General features: G+C 53.1%; 2 protein-coding genes across 6 annotated transcripts; both read left to right on the forward strand.

Moving 5' to 3' along the window:
* The first annotated feature begins 6 nt into the window (after positions 1-6).
* On the forward strand, positions 7-7769 carry LOC108518625 (uncharacterized). Of its 4 annotated transcripts, XM_017857159.1 has the most exons (5): positions 7-157; positions 559-742; positions 847-1037; positions 1501-1618; positions 7427-7769. In XM_017857159.1, exons 1-4 carry the CDS (start codon positions 97-99, stop codon positions 1503-1505), a joined length of 441 nt encoding a protein of 146 aa, XP_017712648.1. In that variant the 5' UTR covers positions 7-96; the 3' UTR covers positions 1506-1618; positions 7427-7769. The 4 variants fall into 4 exon arrangements, 1 of the variants encoding a protein (XP_017712648.1); XR_001882412.1 differs by having other exon boundaries at positions 554-1318; XR_001882411.1 differs by having other exon boundaries at positions 554-746; positions 847-1618.
* Positions 7770-11711: 3942 nt separating this feature from the next.
* NPAS4 (neuronal PAS domain protein 4) lies at positions 11712-17393 on the forward strand. Of its 2 annotated transcripts, XM_017857160.1 has the most exons (8): positions 11712-12056; positions 12818-12969; positions 13149-13251; positions 13370-13637; positions 13819-13928; positions 14264-14399; positions 14521-15956; positions 16649-17393. In XM_017857160.1, exons 1-8 carry the CDS (start codon positions 11882-11884, stop codon positions 16675-16677), a joined length of 2409 nt encoding a protein of 802 aa, XP_017712649.1. In that variant the 5' UTR covers positions 11712-11881; the 3' UTR covers positions 16678-17393. The 2 variants fall into 2 exon arrangements, with proteins under 2 accessions (XP_017712649.1, XP_017712650.1); XM_017857161.1 differs by lacking the exons at positions 11712-12056; positions 12818-12969; positions 13149-13251; positions 13819-13928 and having other exon boundaries at positions 13460-13637; positions 16649-16729.
* Positions 17394-20105: the final 2712 nt, after the last annotated feature.

Genomic DNA, 20105 nt, shown 5'->3' on the forward strand with positions numbered 1-20105 from the left:
TTCAACCAGGAAAAGGGAGGTCCTGCCCTTGCCCCTCGCCCCCGCCCCCCTTCTCCAACAGGGGAGACTTCTGTCCAAACCTTGGAAAGAAACGAGATGCCAGGCCTAGCGCCTTCGGGGATCCTCTCCGGACAAGGCCACAGGGTGAAAACACCAGGTGAGGACTTCACTACCCTTGGGGCCACAATGGGACCCTGGAGACCTTTGCCTCCCTCCAGGCCCCCCGGCCCTTTAACCTTTTTCTCCCTGTGCTCAGCCTGGAGCAGAGTTAGGATCCCGGGAAAGCCCCTTACCAGTTGCTCCAACCTCCTCCTTAAACTGGAAGGTAAACTGAGGCCCAGAGAAAAGTAGTGATTGACTAGGGCCACATGGCACGTTCCTGGAGAGAGAGCATGGGCTAGAGCCCACGGCCGCTGACCTCCTGGCCAGAGGTCAGGCCATTCCTTATGGTTAAGCTTAGCCAGCCCCGTGTGCCAGTCCCCAGCCCCTGCCCTGCACCAAGCAGAGGGGCTGGACACCTCTGTCATGACACAAACTGCTTCTCCTTCCCCAGCACAGTCTGGACCTGGGCAGGGTGTTTAGAAAAGCTTCTGGACACCACGGACTCCACGACCGACCAACCAGGTTGCTGCTGCTTGCAAACGTCGCCTGCATTGAAGGATTCCTGCAGCCACCAGCTCTGGAACTTTCTGGAACCAAACCTTTCCCCAGACTGCCTACAAGGACCAGTTTGCTTCTGGATGTAGGTGTGGCCTGCAGGGGTCTGGTAGGGCTCCCCAGAGTCAAGTGGACCCAGCCCTTTGGAACCCCTGCCTGGTCCTGTTGACTTCTGCCCTCTCCCTACAGCACTTCCTGGAGGCGTTTGACGGGGGCCTGGGACGACAGCTGGGAAGTGTCGACATATTCTCAAGGAGCTGCAGATTCCAGACATCTCTGGGCCCCTCTCTGGACTGGGATGGGGGACCCAGAGGTGGAGAAGAACACACAAGCAGCACTTGAGGGCTCCAAGGGTGGCGAGGAGAGAAGTTTCTGCTCTGGTACAGCTAGCCCTGGGACCCTGAATGGTGCTTCAATGGAGCGTCCACCCCCAGCGCCAAGCCCTCAGTGCAGAGGAGACTCAGGCGGCTCTCAGACAGACACAATTTGCCAAGGTCACACAGCAAGTCAGGGTGCCACTAAGACTAGGACCTAGAGCTCTGCCTCCTGGCCCAGGCTTCTCAGCACCTGGACCCCAGAGGCCAGCCTGTGGGAGGCCCGCATGGCCACTGCACCACGAACCAAGGACCTAGTCTGGGTTCACCTCCACCAAGTGCTGACTGTGAGTCACTGGGTCACTCCACTCTCTGCATTAGGCCTCAGTCATCCAAGACCATCTTTCAAGGGCCCTTGCTCCAATTATGAGTCTGGGACTTTCTGAAATTGAGCATTTTGGCCAGGCTTTCGGGGCCCTCTGTGGCCACCTGTAAGACACTGCTGAGGGGACTTTCCTCCTCTCACCAGACTGAAGCTAAGAAGTGCTGGAGACAGCAGCTGCTTTAGCCACAGGCTGTGTAGACCACCTGAGGATGATCTGGGAGTCTGTTTTGTGCACCTTGGAACCCATCGGATCCCTCCAATGGTGAGTCCCTTGGTGTACCTAGCACCAAGCTGTGAGAATGACCCCCAATGGGTTGGGTGGAAGAAGCAAAACTACAGGCTCAGCCCCAGTACTTATTCCCCTATGTCCGCACAGGCCAGGTCTCCAGGGTCCCTGCCCATCCAGGGCTGAGGACGTGGTCCTCTGGGAGCCTTCAGGCCTACTTGGACACTAGCACTGGGCAATGGGCTCATCACCACCTGAAACTGGGGCTTGGGGTTGCAGCATTCAACTTCCAAAGCCCAAGAGGCACTGGGACAGGTGGCCCAGCAGACTCAGAGATGCTCAAGTACCAGAGGTTGGGAGGGCCCTTTGAGGCTAAGGGGTCTGACCCACTGCTATTTTGCAAATACAAAAACTGAGGCCCAGTGAGCCGGGAGAGGTTTGCAGAACACCCTCAGCAGGCTAGTGGCAGAGCTGGGAACAGAATCTGCATCTTCCGCTGCTCCTGTTCAGAACTATTCCCCTGCACCAAACATAATCCACTGACATCTAGACTGAGCTCACCTCTTCTTCTTCCTGGACCTTGGACTCATTTTGCAGAAGACTCTCCCAACTAACAGCTTGTCAGGGCTGGGAATTCAGGGGTTTTCCCTTCAACCTGATGGTCCTTTCCACCAGAGCTTCCTAGTGCTCCTCCCCTCCCACCAGTGCTCAGCCCTTCTTGGCTTCAGGAGCTGCTCCATCCTCAGCCGTAAAGGTCACTCTCCCCTGCTCACCATGGTTCACCCAACTCCCTGTGGTTCCCACATTCCCAGGCATGGAGAGCACCATTCTCCCTGCTCGTGGGGGTCTCTTCTTTGTTGCCCCTAGGCCCAGTCCCTGACCCTCTCTGACCACTGGAGGCTTAAACCCCATCAGTCTTTCCTGGGACCCCCTGGACTGTTCCCTGTAGACTCCCTCTCTGCTGGCCCAGGGCCTGTGGGAGTAATGATGGCAGGCATGTCACAGGGCTGCTGTGAGGTTTTCATGAATTAATACACTCATCAGGTACACAAGGTATGGGTAGGTGCCACATCTGTAAACTCCCATGTTACGAGCTGTGCCCTGTTAGTAACAAGGAGAGACTTGAAGCTGGAGCCTCTGGAGGCCGAGGCACCTGTGGGTGGAAGGGGAAGAAAGGAGGTGCCAGCCTGGAGGAGTTTTTAGTAATTAGAGATAATGGGAGCCATAAGGGTCTTAAGCTGGGAAGAACATGGTCAGGTCGGCTTCCAGAAGAATGGCAAGGGGAGCTGGGCTACTGAGCACCAGAAGGTTGTGTTGGGCCTAGCCCAGGCCCTCCATCCCTGGCTTGGTGAACAGTGAAGGGGGAGCTGCTGCCCGGGGAAGAAGCTTGCTGGGGCCTGAGCCAGAGCCCTGAGGGGCACTTTAGGTATATCCCTTGACTTCTCCAGGCTACAGCCCCAGCCTGGCTTGGGCTCCATCTTGTGCTCTCACACCTGGCCTGGACCAAAGCTGCTAGTGGGTACCCAGGCTATTTCTACACTTGCAGTGCCAGTACATGTGCTGCCTCCTGAACCAGCCCGTGCTGTCTCTGCATAGCCTTGTTCACAATTATATTTTTCATAAAGTTAATGACCAACATTCTGCCATTGAGCATTTCTTGTGCTCCTTTTATGCATCAGGCATTTTCTGAGTGTTTTAACTACTTAACTCCTTTAATGCTCACATAAGTCCCTTGATAGAGGTGCCATCATTCTCCCCACTTCTGTATTTAACAAATCGGTAAACTGAGGCACAAAAGGTTAAGTCACTTAACTGACCGATGTCACAAAAGCAATCTGTGGAGGAGGCAGGACTCAGCCCAGATTCTCCTCCCCCTGCCACCCCCTCCTGCCCCAGGTACCTCCCTGCCCGCTGGCCTTTCCACGCAGACCATGTCGCTCCCACTGCCTCTTGATGGTCCTTCAAACATCTGCAAATACCACAGCACCCCCTCAAACCTCCTCTTCTCTGAGGAACATCTCTCCATTCCTTCCATCTTTTAAACATTTCTTAAAAATGTTTATGAAGCACTTTACTCCACACTGGAATTAACAGTGGGCAAAACAGTCACGGTCCCTGCCATGGTGACCACAGTCTAGTGGAGAAGAGGCAATAAATTCCTCACCAAAATAAAGTATTAAATCGCCATTTCGCCAAGTGCCAACAGAGGCCTGGGGTGCCTGCAAATCTGTAGCTGAGGATTTGGCCTCATCGGGAAGGTCAGGAAGGCTTTCCAGAGGAGATGATATTTGGGCTGAACTAACAGGGGAAAATAGGAAGAACCTGGCAGAGGAGAGAGGCAGCGGCACCCCAGGAGAGGAAATAGCATGTGCAAAGGCACTGTGGCGGCCGGGAGGGTGGCAGGCCAGGGACTGGAAGAAGGCTTATGTAGCTGGAAGAGAGGCAAGGGGGTGCATGAGGCCAGACAAGCTGGAAGGCTTATCAGAGTCAGGCCTGGGGGATGCCCTGGGCCCCGCCTCACAGCCCCTGGTGCGGTTGGCCCTTCCTCATTGGCTGCTCTGCTCAAGGCTAGGCTTGGACCCAGAGCATAAGTTCTAGAGCCAAACCTCCTGGCCCTGACAGAGGCTGCCCTCTCTCCACTTTTGCTGCCTGTCCATGTTAACACAACCTCAGCTACAGTGGTTTCTTTTGTGGCTACCTGGCACTGTGTCAAGTTTCATTTATGAGGCCACACTCCTCTGTCCACCCAGCCACCCACCCAGCACAGCCTGGCCCAGTCAGCACTGACCTTGCTACCAGCAGCTCAACACAAATGCACCTACTTGGGGAGGCCGGTGCCGACTCCTCAGGCAGGGTCACCCCTCCTTTTGCTCTCCCCAAACTCCCAGCATGCCTCCTTGACAGCAGTATCCCACTAAAGTTGCTGGATGGACCCCTTGCTCTCTCACCAGCTTGCAGGTTCCATGAGGCTGAGACCAGCTGTTTGTGGGCACCATCACGTCACTGCAGAGGCTGGCACAAATTCCACCCTCAGCTTTGTTGCATGAATGACTTACATGCCTGAGCCCCTGCCCTATGTCAGGCCTTGTACTGGATGCTGGGAACATGAAGACCAGATGTAGATGCTGGTAGGGGAGACAGCCAAGTAAACACGCAGGGACAGCGCAGGGTGCAGAGTGTGGTGATGAGGAAGCACAGGGGCTGGGGGCACTGAGGGGGTTCCCGGACTTCACTGGAGGACCAGCAGGGCCAGAATTCGCCAGCTGGGAGTGGTGGTGGAGACGACTCTGAAAATGAATGTGAGGAAAGTCCTCCTCCTCCAGCCTCCCCAGGGCACAAAGAGGTCGCTGCTCTGCATTTGAAAAGTGGCTTTAGTTGATTAGGTTTCTTTCCCCTCTTGAAATGTGGCTGCTCTGACTTGCTCCTCACTGCATTCCTTGCGTCCTCTTCTCTCAGCCCTGCCTTCAGGACATTGCCCACAAAAGTTTCATCTATTCCCACCTGGGCTCCACTCTCCCCCTCCCACCCCTCCGTGGTTCTATGTCCCTCACCTTCCTGGCTCTCCGCTCATTCACCCAGCTCTGGCCGTCTCAATGCGTGGGTGCCAGCCTGCACCCTCTTTACATGAGCTTTGTTGATTTCATAACCATAAATAGATAAAATGTTCTGAATGCTTTCATGTGCAAGTAGAATTGAGGGAGTGATAGCATAATGAAAAGGCCTCAAGAAAAGGAAAACAGCCTGCTAAGATGCAGCGGAAGACAACACGGCCACTGCACAAGCCAGCTCTGCGTGGGTTTCCTATTCTCAATGCACTGACCGCGGAGCCGTGGACGCAGGATGGGGAGGTGCTTAGGAATCTGTTAGAAAACCTTTCCCTGGTTTCAAATCCACCAATTCAAAAGAACAACCTAGAAAAAAACAAAGTAGAAGTCAGGAAAATCTGGGTTCAATTGTGGATGTATCTCATTCTAGCTGTGTGATCCTGGGCAATTTAATCAACATCTCTGAGAAGACATAGAGAGATTCTTCCCCTGGGTCAGACTGGAGGCTTCGGGAGGCCCAAGATCCCACAATACCTTCCTTTTCCTCCCATACATAAATTTTTTCTTCCTTACAATGCCTTAATCACCAGCCCTGAGACCCCCTGCCCAAAATGCAGTCCTGCAGACTAGGGTTGGAATAGGGATGGAATAGGGTACCCTGTCCCCTCATTGTCTTTTCCAACAACTGTTGCAGGAAGTGGAGTGTCATCCTGCATGGGGAGGATACATCTCCACAGCCACAAAGGAGGCTGGAAACCAATAAAAAGCCTGGCCCATTGGGCTTCCCACCTCTCCTCCTTTAAGTTGTACAGGAGCACTACTTCTCTCTGACATTTGGAACAGTAAAGGGAGCTGAAATGATAGCTTGGTATACCCTGGGTTAAGAGAGCTTTCTGGGTGAGAAAGAGAAGCAAGTGGAGGTATTCGTGGTGTGAACTCATCCTCTGGTCTAAGGATGGCAAACTTTTTCTCTAAAGGGTCAGTTAGTAAAAAAGGGTCAAAAAGTTCTTTAGGCTTTTGAACCATGTGGTCTCTGTTGCAACTACTCAGCTCTTCTATTGTAATGTGAAAACAGCCATAGACAATGAGTAAATGAATGAATGTGACTATATTCCAATAAAACTTTATTCACAAAAAGAGGCAGCAGTCTGGATGTGGCTAGATTTGCAGTCCATAGTTTGTAAACCCTAGCCCTATCATGTGGTGCAAGAAAGAAAGCTTGGGTTGGGAGCAGGAACTAGGGGTGAGGCGTAGCATTGCCAGAGACTAGCTGTGTGACTTTGATTAAGTCATTATCCATCTCCGAGCCTTTGTTTCACCATCTATCAAATGAGCATCATAATATCAGTCAAGGCTGGGTGTCTTGGCTCACATGTGTTATTCCAGCACTTTGGGAGGCCAAGGTGGGAGGATTGCTTGAGATCAGGAGTTCAAGACCAGCCTCGGCAGAAAAAAATTTTTCAATTATCTGGGTGTAGTAGTTTATGCCTGTAGTCCCAGCTACTCGAGAGGCTGACACAGAGGATCATTTCAGCCCAGGAATTTGAGGTGGCAGTGAGCTATGATCAGACCACTGCACTCTAGTCTAGATGACAGAGCAAGACTGTATATAAATAAAAATAATGATAACAGTCAGATTTGTCGTGAGAATGTGTCTAACAGGCCAGAGCAAATCTGGAATCTTTTTGTCCCTCTGCTCCATAACGTTAAGTGGATTTGCACCCACTGCCCATGCCAACCTCACCTGGCCATGCCCTTGCCTGCTGAGGGTGGCAGCAGCCTGCCAGAAAGAAAGGTGTCTCTCTCCAGGGTCAGATTCTTCATCTGTCTTTCCAAGCTCGAGCCCCAAGTGACCCCATTTCTGTAGCAAGCCAAGCACAGGAAACAAGGAATCCCTTTCTTTCCACCATCCAGTCGTTTGGCAGGAAGCTACAGTTCACTTGAGAGAGTGATGTGGCTGCAGTGGCTGGTGGCCAGGCTTTGGAGAGGCCTTTGAGACTCAGGCTGGGAATAGAACTGTGAAAAATGGGCGTCAGTGCTCCTCTGGAACATTCACCTGTAGCCGTAAGTTGAGTAGTTGCAGCTGTGGTCTCATTGGTGACTTGCAGCACCACCAATTGCATCAATGCATCTTTCTTGGACCATCTTGCCCACCTGTCTGGTCTGACCACTACTGCAAGCTTGCATCCTTTGGCATATTGTCATTTTCTCTGACGCCCCATTCAGTGATTCATTCATTCATATTCTTTCTGTCTCTCCCAACTTCCCTTCCCTTCCTCCCCCTTTCTCTTTCTCGTAGACACATTTGTCCAGAGCAAGACAAGATCACACTTTGACAGCCCTCTGTCAAGATCCTTGCTCCATATCTCCAGACTAGCAGCCAGGAGTCTCCATGCTGTTCTGAAGAAGCAGATTCCTCAGCTACCCTTCAACTCCTTCCCAGGAGGTAATCCTCCTCCAAATCTCTGGAAAAGATACACCTCCTCTTCTCTGATAAAGGCTGGGGGGTGATGCCCCTCCCCCAGATTCCCAATAAAGCTGTGCAAGACAGGAGCAAGGGAACTCACGGCCCATTTTGCTACAAAACCCTTTTTCGGAAAAAATAATAAAGAAAGGAATCAGCCAATCCCTCCTCGATGCCATCACCTCTTCTTGGTGATTTTTCGGGGAAGGAGTGGGTGGGTTGCTATGGCAACGGATGCGAGCTCTTCTCAGTAAAGAAGGGACCTTGATTTTTTTCTCTGTCTCATTCTCTCAGTTGTGTGTGTGTGCGTGCATGTGTATGTGCGCCTGTGTGTGTGTGTGCATGCGCGCTACGCATGCCTGTGCCCACACCAGGATTTTTTTTTTTTTTTTTTTTTTTAGAACTAAAGAAAGCCCTTCTCTTCTCTCAGCTCTCCAAATATGGAGTGATGGAAAACCACTTACTCCTGCAGGCCAGGGAGAATTCAGGATGATTCAAGAGAAAAGGGAGAGGTCATGTGGGGCTCCTTTCCTCCATGTTTTTACTAGAGATTGCATGCAACAAGAGAGCTTTGTAAATGGTTAGGGGGCCCTTGGAAAGAGGAGAATATGCTAGGTGGAAAGGGGTGAGCAAGATATAGATGGTGCAGGAGCCCAACAGGTGACATCAGAGAGGGCAACAGAAGCTATACTGAGTCTGGGGACGTATGCACATCCCACCACGCCATCAGATGCTGAAAGACCCAGAGCAGACTCAGATATGGACACAAACACAGACACTGACAGAGAGGCATATGGAAAGTTGTAGACATAAATACACACAGGCACAAACATAGAACTGCACAGAACATAAGTTGGAGACAAAAAAAAGACAGACATAGATGCAGACATAGGTAAACATAGATATACAGGGGTACAGACTCGCAGCTACAAAGATACATGCAAACAGGTAGAGATATAGACGTGCAACCACGTTCAGACAGGTTTAGAGGCAAACACACAGGACACACAAACAGTCTCAGTCAAATGAACACAGGTGCGCGCGCGCGCACACACACACACACACACACACACACACACACACACACAGTCTGGCTCTTTTCCTTCAATTGCCCAAGCATCCTTGAGCGGTAATGCATAGCTGGGGATGCTGCATGCTTGCCCAGTAGGTTTGGCTGAGAGGCTCTGCTCTCCCATTCCTTCTACACACTCACCCCAAAGCCCCTCTCCCAATTCACTCCCTTGCCCACTTTCCCACAGCCAGCAGGCTCTGATGCCTCCCCCATCTCAGGCTTCTAATTCTTAGCTTGTTCTGCTGCTGCTGCCTGCCACTTGGGGGAGAGAGTGGGGTGACTCAGCCAGGCCAGGATGACTCACACTGCCAGTATTTTTAGCAGCGGCCAGGAGCTCTCTAGTGTGCCAGCCGCCCCCCTCCTCCTGCTTGCTATTTCGGAACCGTCACTGGTGATATAAATAGCTCCTCTCCCACGGCCTGAAGCTGCTGCCAAGCTATTTTTGGTTCTGCACGGTTAAAAATAGCTTCACGGAGGTGGGAGGCAAGGGGAGTGGGAGCTGGCCTAGGGAGAGGAGACATCGGGGCATACAGAGCTTCTCAACTTGAATCAGAGTGGGCGAACTAAAATGAGCCCTTCTCTACCCCCTCCCTTGTCCCTTTCTAGACCCTTCTTCCCTTCCAACGTGCTTCTTCCCATTCCATTCTTCTGGAAAAAGCCGGGGGCTCTTCCCTTGAGCCCAGTTCTCTTCCCTTGCTTACTTCACCCCTAGAGCCCAGAAATCTTGGCTCCCTGCAAAACCCCCATATTCATTCACAGAAAATAAGGGGACAGTCAAAGGGGAGGCTCACTCTGAGGCCTGTGGGTACCCAAACCCTACTTCAATGTCCCTGGCAAACCGTAGCCTGACTTCCCCGGTGACTCTTTCAGCACCACGGACAGCGGTTGGCGCCCCATTCCTTCACTGCAGATTCGCTCAGATTGCTAGAGGCCATGGGACCCAGTCAGTAGACTCCTCTTATTGTGGAGAGGGACGCTCAGAATGCCTCACAGGCAGCTTTATCATCAGTGGGTGAAGAACACAGGAACAACCCCCCTGGAATTTCATACGGAAGGGGATCCAAAGATCAAGGGTTGTTGAAATGGAAGCTTGAGAGAGGGGTGGGTAGATACATTAGAGGTCAGATTGAGATAAAAGAAGCAACACAGATCCATGTCCAGGAGGAATCATCTCTCTGTCATCCAGATCAATAGGGTTAGAGACTGTAGCAGACAGACACACGGACATCGTTCCCTCCACCTCAGTTGCGACACTGACCACAGGATGGCCCCAACCTCTGCCAAAATGCATAAGACACAAGAATAGGGTCTCCACACCTTGTACCCCTCTTCTAAGACATATTTCTCCTCAGCTGCCTCTCCTCCCACTCTACCTCTGTTGCTACCACCCCTTTCCATGAGGAGTGGGGAGTTCCGTAGCCCCAAGCTGTCCTTTTTGATGTCAAAGTTCATCTCCATGCTTCCTGTGTGACTGGAAATTCCCAGTCCCACTCCTCCAATTTTTAAGTGGCCTCATTTCCAGCCTCTTAAGCGATTCCATGCGCACACAGCTACTCCATCAGACGAGATTTCAGATAAGAACATTCCCTAGCCCACTTGCTTCTTGCATTATTGAATCCCGGGGTAAGAACGGCACCTCCTTGCCCCTGTAGAGAGCAATAATCTGTGGTGAAAAGAGAAAAAAGCGAGTGTGGGGGGTGGGGATAAAGCAAAGGTGACAGGATATGGAGAAGAAGGAAAGGGGAAGCTTCAGGGGTCAAGGCACTAAGCTGAGCCGACCACCAAACACGCTAATAGAAAAAAGAAACGAAGGTGGGGAGTGGAGAGTTGAAGGTGGAGAGGCAGAGCCAGCAGCCCTAGCGCCGCAAATGTGGAGGGGGTGGAGGGAACCTGGCGAAAATACAGGGTCCCTGGTAGGTGCAGGGGTCATAGAGGGTCCAGCGCTGTCCCTTCGCTTCTCGGCTGCTCCCCCATCTTGCCCGCCTAGGCAGGGCGGGGAGCCCTCCGGAGCGGTGCGGAGGCAGCGAGGCCCCGCCCGCCGCCGCCGCAGCCGCGGCAGCCGCCGGAGGATTCCTGTCCTAATATGGAGCTGGGATTCCCCCGGCCCCGCCCCCGCCCCCGGCCCTCGGGGAGACCGAGGCTGGCAGCAGGGCGGGGGGAAGCACTCGCTTGGGGGCCGGCAACGGGGGGAAGGGATGCATAAGTGCAGACCCAGGTCCTCGCCGTGTCCCGCGTCCCTGCCTCAGTTTCCCCTGTCAGTAAGGTTAATTAGCTGAGAGGGAAACCAACAATCACTGCAGACTACAGCGCTGGTGTTGATTTCTATTCCTGGCTGTGGGAAAACAGGATAAACGCCAAATTCAGCTGGTCCCTTTCCCACCGGACTCCCTTTCCACCCATCCTAGGGACTTAGACCCCCATGAACACCTCCTGATTAGCCGCCAAGTCCCAATTTGGAAAGCGGGGGTGGGGATTTTTTCTTTGAAAATGGCCAAGGGAATCCCAGGTTAAGTAGTTCCCAGAGACGAACCCCAGCTGTGACCTGTCCCCCGGAGGCCAAGGAAAGTCCTCCTTCCCTGCATGTGAACGTGACCTTGTCTGTCAAGTAACGAGGGGGATTTGTAGACAGTCTTATTCCTCCCCATTCCCTCAACTCCTCAGAAAAATTAGTCTCAGTGCCAGCCCCTCTCTGCCCTCTGCAAACTCCTGCCGGGGGCTTCAGGCCGCCCTAACCCTGGCCCTGTCTCTTCCCTCAACTGTACGCGTTCGGACGCCAGGGTCCCCACACCCCATTCAAGCTTTCCTAACGCAGCGCCTGCCTCTCCGTTCAGCTCCCTCCAGGCTCGGCCCCCTCCGCAGCCTCCTGCTCCCCCCTCGCCCGCCCCCCTCCCGCTCTCATTCTACGTCATAAGATGACGTCGGAAGCCGGGCGGGAGGAGGAGCCCCCCTCCCCAGTCAGCGGCTCCCGCTGCAGCTTGCTTAGCCCAGCCTCCCGCTCTCCCGCCCCCCCGCTCTAAAACGAGCCCCCCACGCCTGGCAGGAGCTATATAAGGCGGCGTGAGGCAGGCAAGGGGGGCAGCGCAGCCGAGCGGAGCCCAGGAGAGCAGAGAGCGAGCCTGAGCGAGAGAAGGGGAAGCACGGAGGAGGAAGCCGCCGGTGCGTCGGGACGGGAGCGCAGGTGCTCGGGCGCCCGAGCTGGAGCTCCGCAGCCGCCGGTCATGTACCGCTCCACCAAGGGCGCCTCCAAGGCGCGCCGGGACCAGATCAACGCCGAGATCCGGAACCTCAAGGAGCTGCTGCCGCTGGCGGAAGCGGACAAGGTCCGGCTGTCCTACCTGCACATCATGAGCCTCGCCTGCATCTACACTCGCAAGGGTGTCTTCTTCGCTGGAGGTGAGCATGCTGGGGCTACCGCAGATCCGAGCTGCCAGGTGCCGGAGACCCTGGAGCTGAGGGAACCCACTGGGGCTGCCGCATGTCTAGGGCAGCGTGCTGGCGAGCTGGGGAGATTTGGGACTCGGGAGATGCGGGACTATCTACTTTTCCTCCTGAGCTCCCTCCAGACCTCACCTTAGTTCTGAATGAGAGTTAGAGAGCCTGGTCGGTGTCCCTAACACCAGATTATGAGAGGAGTAGAGCCAGGACAGAGCTGCCTCGGTGCCCGCCAGTGCAGAGGCGCTCCGGGAGCTGGGGAGGGAAGCCCGGGAAGTTGCAGGGATGGAGCTGCCTGAGCCTAGGGGAACATAGCCACTGTCCGCGGTGCTGAAAGGGATCGCCTTCGGGGCACTGCCCATGGTGCTGACGGCTGCGTCTGCTGTGTGTGGCGCTGTCCACGGTGCTGAACCCACAGCCCTCTTCGGAGCTCTGTCCACGGTTCTGAAATCAGAGCCGCTTTGGAGCTCTGTCCGCGGTTCTGAAATTCAGAGGCGAGGAGTAGCCGACCCCGGTTTAGCAGTCCGGGGCTTATGGGCTATGGAGGAGATACAGCAACAGGTTCCCAGGCCAAGAGGTGCGGGCAGCGGGTCAACAGGTGTTTGCAGAGGCAGGTCCACGAGAAATTCCTCTGGATTCTCTGAAACTCAGACCATGCCTTCTTCACTTCTGCTTTGGCTCCCAGTCTTACTCCTGACTCACCACGTCTTCTCGCCCTACAGGCACTCCTCTGGCGGGCCCCACGGGGCTTCTCTCAGCTCAAGAACTTGAGGACATCGTAGCGGCCCTACCCGGCTTTCTGCTTGTGTTCACAGCCGAGGGGAAATTGCTGTACCTGTCTGAGAGTGTGAGCGAGCATCTGGGCCACTCCATGGTGAGTGCAGAGGGTCCTTTCAGCTGAGGCTGGGCATGGAGGGGGTGCCATGAGACTTCCACTCCTGAGGAACTGGGAATTACTATGGAGGGCGAGGTTATACCCTACTAGATACTATAGATCAGAGATTGGCTTCTGCTGTTCTCACTAATGGTCATCTCTTCTTTTCCTTCCTCCAGGTGGACCTGGTTGCCCAGGGTGATAGCATCTACGATATCATTGACCCAGCTGACCACCTCACTGTGCGCCAGCAACTCACCCTGCCCTCTGCCCTGGACACTGGTAAGGACTCCCTTCTCCCTTCCTTAGTCCAATTTCCCACCTGCTGCCCTTCTCCCCACTATCCACTGTCTCTCTCAGCCATTCACCCTCTTACCTGTTTTTCTTTCCTCCTATCTAGATCGCCTCTTCCGCTGCCGCTTCAACACCTCCAAGTCCCTCAGGCGCCAGAGTGCAGGCAACAAACTGGTGCTTATTCGAGGCCGATTCCATGCTCACCCACCTGGGGCCTACTGGGCAGGAAACCCCGTGTTCACAGCTTTCTGTGCCCCATTGGAGCCAAGACCCCGCCCTGGCCCTGGCCCTGGCCCTGGCCCTGCCTCACTCTTCCTGGCCATGTTCCAGAGTCGTCATGCTAAAGACCTGGCCCTACTGGACATCTCTGAGAGGTAAGCCTGGAGTGTTCAGATTCCAAGAGGAAGGCAGGCCAGAGATGAAGGGACCCTAGATTCTGGAGTCAGGGGCAGGGAGGATGGGGTTTAAGGGGGCAGAGGATCTGGGAGGGAGTGAGATGCATGGGTATCAAGCAAGGAAAACAGAAAGCTGACCTCACCCTTTCCACCTTCCCAGTGTCCTAATCTACCTGGGCTTTGAGCGCAGTGAACTGCTTTGTAAATCATGGTATGGACTGCTGCACCCCGAGGACCTGGCCCACGCTTCTGCTCAACACTACCGCCTGTGTGAGTGTCCAGAGAGGCTGGGGACAAGACAGCAAGCTGGGAAAGGGCATGGGAGACCAGACAAAGACACAAGAGTGATGCTGGGGAGATAACAGAAGCCAACAGTTTCGAACGCTATAGGGTGAACATGAGGGTGAGGATTCAAGGCAATAATCGAATCAGAACTGGGGGACTTTGAGTGGTGAGGTCAAGGTAGAGAGCTGAGTGGTGCAGGTGAGGGTAGTCAGAAGAAAGGATGTCATGGCTATCTCAATTCAGTGGAGAGGTGACCAAGGGCAGGGAGTAGGTAGAGTTGCCTGGTGGGCATCCTAACTCTGCATCTTCTTTCTCCCCAGTGGCTGAGAGTGGAGATATTCAGGCAGAGATGGTAGTGAGGTTACAGGCCAAGACTGGAGGCTGGGCATGGATTTACTGCCTATTATACTCAGAAGGTCCAGAGGGCCCCATTACTGCCAATAACTACCCAATCAGGTAAGCCACAAGCCAGGGGCCTGGGGGGCAGCTGAGGTCGGCATGGAGGAGATACAAATCAGGGAACTGCTCTGGAAATGGACATCAGACCCTTACCAGCTGCCTCTTCTCTCCTCTCCAGTGACATGGAAGCCTGGAGCCTCCGCCAGCAGTTGAACTCTGAAGACACCCAGGCAGCTTATGTCCTGGGCACTCCGACCATGCTGCCCTCATTCCCTGAAAACATTCTTTCCCAGGAACAGTGCCCCAGCACTAACCCACTCTTCACCACAGCCCTGGGGGCTCCCAGAAGCACCAGCTTCCCCAGTGCTCCTGAACTGAGTGTTGTCTCTGCATCAGAAGAGCTTCCCCGACCCTCCAAAGAACTGGACTTCAGTTACCTGACATTCCCTTCTGGGCCTGAGCCTTCTCTCCAAGCAGAACTGAGCAAGGATCTTGTGTGCACTCCACCGTACACGCCCCATCAGCCAGGAGGCTGTGCCTTCCTCTTCAGCCTCCATGAGCCCTTCCAGACCCACTTGCCCATCCCATCCAGCACTCTTCAAGAACAGCTGACTCCAAGCACAGCGACCTTCTCTGATCAGTTGACGCCCAGCAGTGCAACCTTCCCAGATCCACTAACTAGCCCACTGCAAGGCCAGTTGACTGAAACCTCAGTCAGAAGCTACGAAGACCAGTTGACTCCCTGCACCTCCACCTTCCCAGACCAGCTGCTTCCCAGCACAGCCACCTTCCCAGAGCCTCTGGGCAGCCCTGCCCATGAACAGCTGACTCCTCCCAGCACAGCATTCCAAGCACACCTGGACAGCCCCAGCCAAACCTTCCCAGAGCAACTGAGTCCCAATCCTACTAAGACTTACTTTGCCCAGGAGGGATGCAGTTTTCTCTATGAGAAGTTGCCCCCAAGTCCTAGCAGCCCTGGTAATGGGGACTGCACGCTCTTGGCCCTAGCCCAGCTCCGGGGCCCCCTCTCTGTGGATGTCCCCCTGGTGCCCGAAGGTCTGCTCACACCTGAGGCCTCGCCAGTCAAGCAGAGTTTCTTCCACTACTCTGAAAAGGAACAGAACGAGATAGACCGTCTCATCCAGCAGATTAGCCAATTGGCTCAGGGCATGGACAGACCCTTCTCAGCTGAGGCTGGCACTGGTGGACTAGAGCCACTTGGAGGACTGGAGCCCCTAGACTCCAACCTGTCCCTGTCAGGGGCAGGCCCCCCTGTGCTCAGCCTGGACCTGAAACCCTGGAAATGCCAGGAGCTGGACTTCCTGGCTGACCCTGATAACATGTTCCTGGAAGAGACGCCCGTGGAAGACATCTTCATGGATCTCTCTACTCCAGACCCCAGTGAGGAATGGGGCTCAGGGGATCCTGAAGCAGAGGGCCCAGGAGGGGCCCCATCGCCTTGCAACAACCTGTCCCCAGAAGACCATAGCTTCCTGGAGGACCTGGCCACATATGAAACCGCCTTTGAGACAGGTGTCTCAGCATTCCCCTATGATGGGTTTACTGATGAGTTGCATCAACTCCAGAGCCAAGTTCAAGACAGCTTCCATGAAGGTGAGTCAGCCAAAAGGTCCAAGAACTCAAGTCCCTGTCCTGCCAATGAAATGCTGGGTAGAATTAGGTAAATCAATTCCCCCTCTCTGTACCTTGATTTTATTAAGGGGATGACATCCACTGCTGCAGAGAGTAGCAGTGGGGATAAGAAAAAATGAAAGACTTAATATGAACGTTTGAACAAGTATACCTGGCAGGGGTTGAGGCTGGGGGATAGAGTGGTAGAGAATCCTTAAGGAAGGGCTTGTGCTTAACTCCATGAGAGTCCTAGGTCAGTCTTCACTACCCCACTTTACAGATTAAAATAATCAAGGTCCCAGAGTTAAAGAAACTTTCCTTAGGGCACACGACAAACTAATGGAAGAGGAACTAGAGCTCTATCATAGTATCCTAGCTCCCTGAAAGGGATACAGAGCAAGAGTTTATAGAAGTTGGTAAAAGAAAGATGAGGCTCAGCCGCTGACTCCATTGAGGTAGCTCCCTGGTTACAGCTCCATCCTTCCTAAACTACAGCCATGGTTTCACTCCATCCATCCAAGTTGCCCCCTAATCTGCTGAGCCTCTAGCCATCGTTTCATCATTGAGCCAACATCTTTGAAGCCCATACTAATACCAACACATTCTCAGCCCCAGGATCCTCTGTCCTTATTGGCCTAGCTGATTGTGTTCTCTCTCTCTCTGTCTCTCTGCAGATGGAAGTGGAGGGGAACCAACGTTTTGAATAAGTCTGTGACTTAACGTCGTCAAGTATGGCATATTGTCATCAAGACGTGGAGCCGCTCTCCACCCCCCCGGGACTGTTGGGGGGATTCTGGGGCCAGAGGGGATATATATGATTCCCCAGGCCCTGCAGGATTTGGGGGGGGGGAGGTGGGAGGGCAAGGGAGGGGAGCTTCTTTTTAAAATCAAGAGACTTCGAGCGATCCCAGTTTCCATTTCAATCTGTATTCACTCGTAGTGAGTTTCCTTGAATGGGATTTCAAGCGGAGAATGGGGGAGTCTCACTTCCCCGCCGCCTTGCCCCATTGGCCTGGGCCAGTTCTCCACTCCTAGGGGCCAAGCCACCCCTAGGCCTTGGTGGGGGAAAGGCAAGGCCCACCTGGGCCAGCCCGTGCCCTGAGGGGCTCTTGACACCCACGTAGAATTCTCTACACACCAGTAACGGGATTTCAATTCCGATGGACTCTGCCGCCCTGGCGGCCCTTCCTGTGACTTTTGCGCCCCGCGCCTGGGGTGGGGGGTGCGAAGAGACGCTACGTTCCTTTCCGATGGAGAAAGGCAGACCTGCCGTCACACGTGTGCTTGCACGAGTGCGTGTACCTGGTGCGGGACTCACCCGGCCGCCAGACTGCCTGGGCCTGCCCAGATGGCCACCTCGTGGTGCTGCGGTGACTTTGTAGCCAACTTTATAATAAAGTCCAGTTTGCCTTTTTGGTACCTCTGGTGTCATGCACTACTGTGTAAAAGGAAGGATGGAGGATAAGTTTGGGAGGCTTGGATGGGAGCCTGGGGGCCAGGAGGTAAAAGCTGGACCTGTTTGTGGCCCCAGCATTTCTTCATCCACTTGTGAATTCATTCATTCATTTATTCATTCACTCATTCATTCATTCTTTCACTCAACATCCACATGTACATTGTATGGCCCATACTGTGCTAGAAGCTGGAAAGTTTAGGGCTAAAACAGATGTTATGTCTTGCCCTCAAGGTGCTTGGCCAAACCCTGTACTAGAGAATATCGGCATCTCCTCTCTGCATCAGGCTTGCAGTCCTCATGGTGTGGGAGGAAACAGAGGGCCTAGGGGTGGACAAGAGGATTCAACTTGATGTTGGTTCTGGACATGGGTTTGAAGCTTCTGCTCACAAGTTCTTTCTTCACCTGGTCCTTCAGGGAAGCAACTTCCTTGTGGGGCCCTGGATCGACCCATTGGAAATTGTAACCACATCTGTTATCCTTGCACAGGGTTTTCAGCTGACACACACTTTTACATCTCTTTTTGCTGCAACAATGCCTCTGGGCAGGCATATTAGCCCATCTCACTGATGAAGAAACTGAGGACCACAGGTAAAAAGTTATTTGCTCCCACAGTTGGTGAGAGGCATGGGTGGGTGGGCAACATACCCAGAGCATCTGCATCCCAGCCCTGGGCTGTTTTCTCTGCCGGAAGAGCCAGTGAACCACCACCCATCCCAAATCATCTCATCCCAGATTACTCAAGAAGGGCAAACGTGGGCTGGAGCAGGGTCCTCTCTCCCAAGTGTGGGGTAAGAAACCCCCTCCTTTTGCTCCTCCAGGTCTGTAAAGTAGAGCTGAGCAGAATATAACTCAGTAGGTCAAGAGAAAAAAGTTTCCAAAAATGCGGTTTTCCTCCAAGCTTGAAGCCCAAACAGCCACAGGGTAGGGTGAGGGACAAATGAAACAGACGGGCTGGGCACAGTGGCTCACACTTGTAATCCCAGCACTTTGGGAGGCCAAGGCAGGAGGATTGCTTGAACCCAGGAGTCTGAGATCAGCCTGGGAAACCTGGTGAAATCCCATCTTTACAAAAAATACAAATATTAGCTGGGTGTGGTACACACTTGTAGTCCCAGCTACATGAGAGCCGGAGGCTGGAGGATCTCTTGAGCCTGGGAGGCGGAAGTTGCAATGAGCCAAGACTGCATCACTGTACTCCAGCCTGGGTGACAGAGCGAACCCTGGATTCAAATCTCACCTCCACCAAATATTTGCCAAATGGGACTTGAGGTTCAGTTTCTCCACAAGTGAAGTGGAGCTGACAAACATGGTACTTATCTCCCAAAGATGCTGTTAGAACTTGATAGTGTCCATTTAGAGCGGAGAAGCACAGAATTGACTTAAGTTATTAAATTGAATTAGAAGGCAATGGTGACCTTAAATGCTTGAGAGCATGTTTCTTTCTCAGGCAAAGGAAGGAAACTCCAGGCCCCAATCTTTCCCGGGTGAAGTACTGAGGCTCAGTTCCAGGAACTGAGGGTGCAAACCTGAGAAAGACCCTAAGCCTCCTTTCATTCCAAATCCTCCAGTTCTGGGCCATGCCCTTTCTGAGAGTCCCATGAGAAGGAGGACACTTCTGGGGACCTGTCACTATTTTTCCACCTTGGACGGGTCCGTGGGTGGAACAGGAGAGTGGAGTTTTGCCCTCTGCCTTCCTTGTTCATCTGTTCTCCAACTTGGACAAAATAACTGGACTGTCAACCCCAGGAAGACCCTGGCACAGAGCACAGGACTGGCACATAGCAAGCACACTCAAAATGTCTTCTTGAAAGGAATCTTTTTTTTCTTTCTTCTTTCTTTTTCTCCGTTCTTTCTTTCTTCTTTCTTTTTCTTTCTTTATCTCTCTCTTTCTCTCTTTCTTTCTTTCTCTCTATCTTTCTCTCTTTCTTTCTCTCTCTCTCTTTCTCTTCTTCATTTTAGACAGGGTCTCATTATATTTATTGAAAGGAACTTCTTTCTTTCATTAATTCTTTCTTTCTTTCTTTCCTTCTTTCTTTTTCTTTCTTCTTTGTTCTTTCATTCTTTCATTCTTTCTTTTGAGACAAGTTTCACTATATTGCCCAGGCTGGACTCAAACTCCTGGGTTCAAGTGATCCTCCTGCCTCATCCTCCCAAAGTGCTGGGATTACAGGTGCACAGTACCCCACCTGGCTGAGAGGACACTTCTGAAGATCAAAGGATTTCATTAGAGTCATCAGTTTCTACCATAAAAATGTGTTCCCAAGTTCCCCAGAGGGAATCTTAAGTGACCATGAGCTCAGGACACACTCTGGAGTCCCATCTAAAAACCTCCCTGGGGTCATTAAAAAAAAAAAAAAAAAAGGAAAGTCTGGTCAGGAAATTGTGGCAGCTCAAGCCTATAATCCCAGAACTTTGGGAGGACGAGGTAGGAGGATGGCCTGAGCCCACGAGATCAATACCAGCCAGGGCAACAAAGCAAGACCCAATCTCTACAAACAAAAATTAGCTGGGCATGGTGGCGTGAGCCTGTAATCCCAGCTACTCAGGAGGCTGAGGCAGGAGAATCACTTGAATTCATTAGGCGGAGGTTGCAGTGAGTCGAGATTGTGCCATTGCACTCCAGCCTGGGTGACAGAGTGAGACTCTGTCTCAAAAAACAAAACAAAACAAAACAG

The sequence above is a fragment of the Rhinopithecus bieti genome, unplaced genomic scaffold (genome assembly GCF_001698545.2).
Source record: "Rhinopithecus bieti isolate Rb0 unplaced genomic scaffold, ASM169854v2 scaffold_44159, whole genome shotgun sequence".
Classification (NCBI taxonomy): Eukaryota; Metazoa; Chordata; class Mammalia; order Primates; family Cercopithecidae; genus Rhinopithecus; species Rhinopithecus bieti.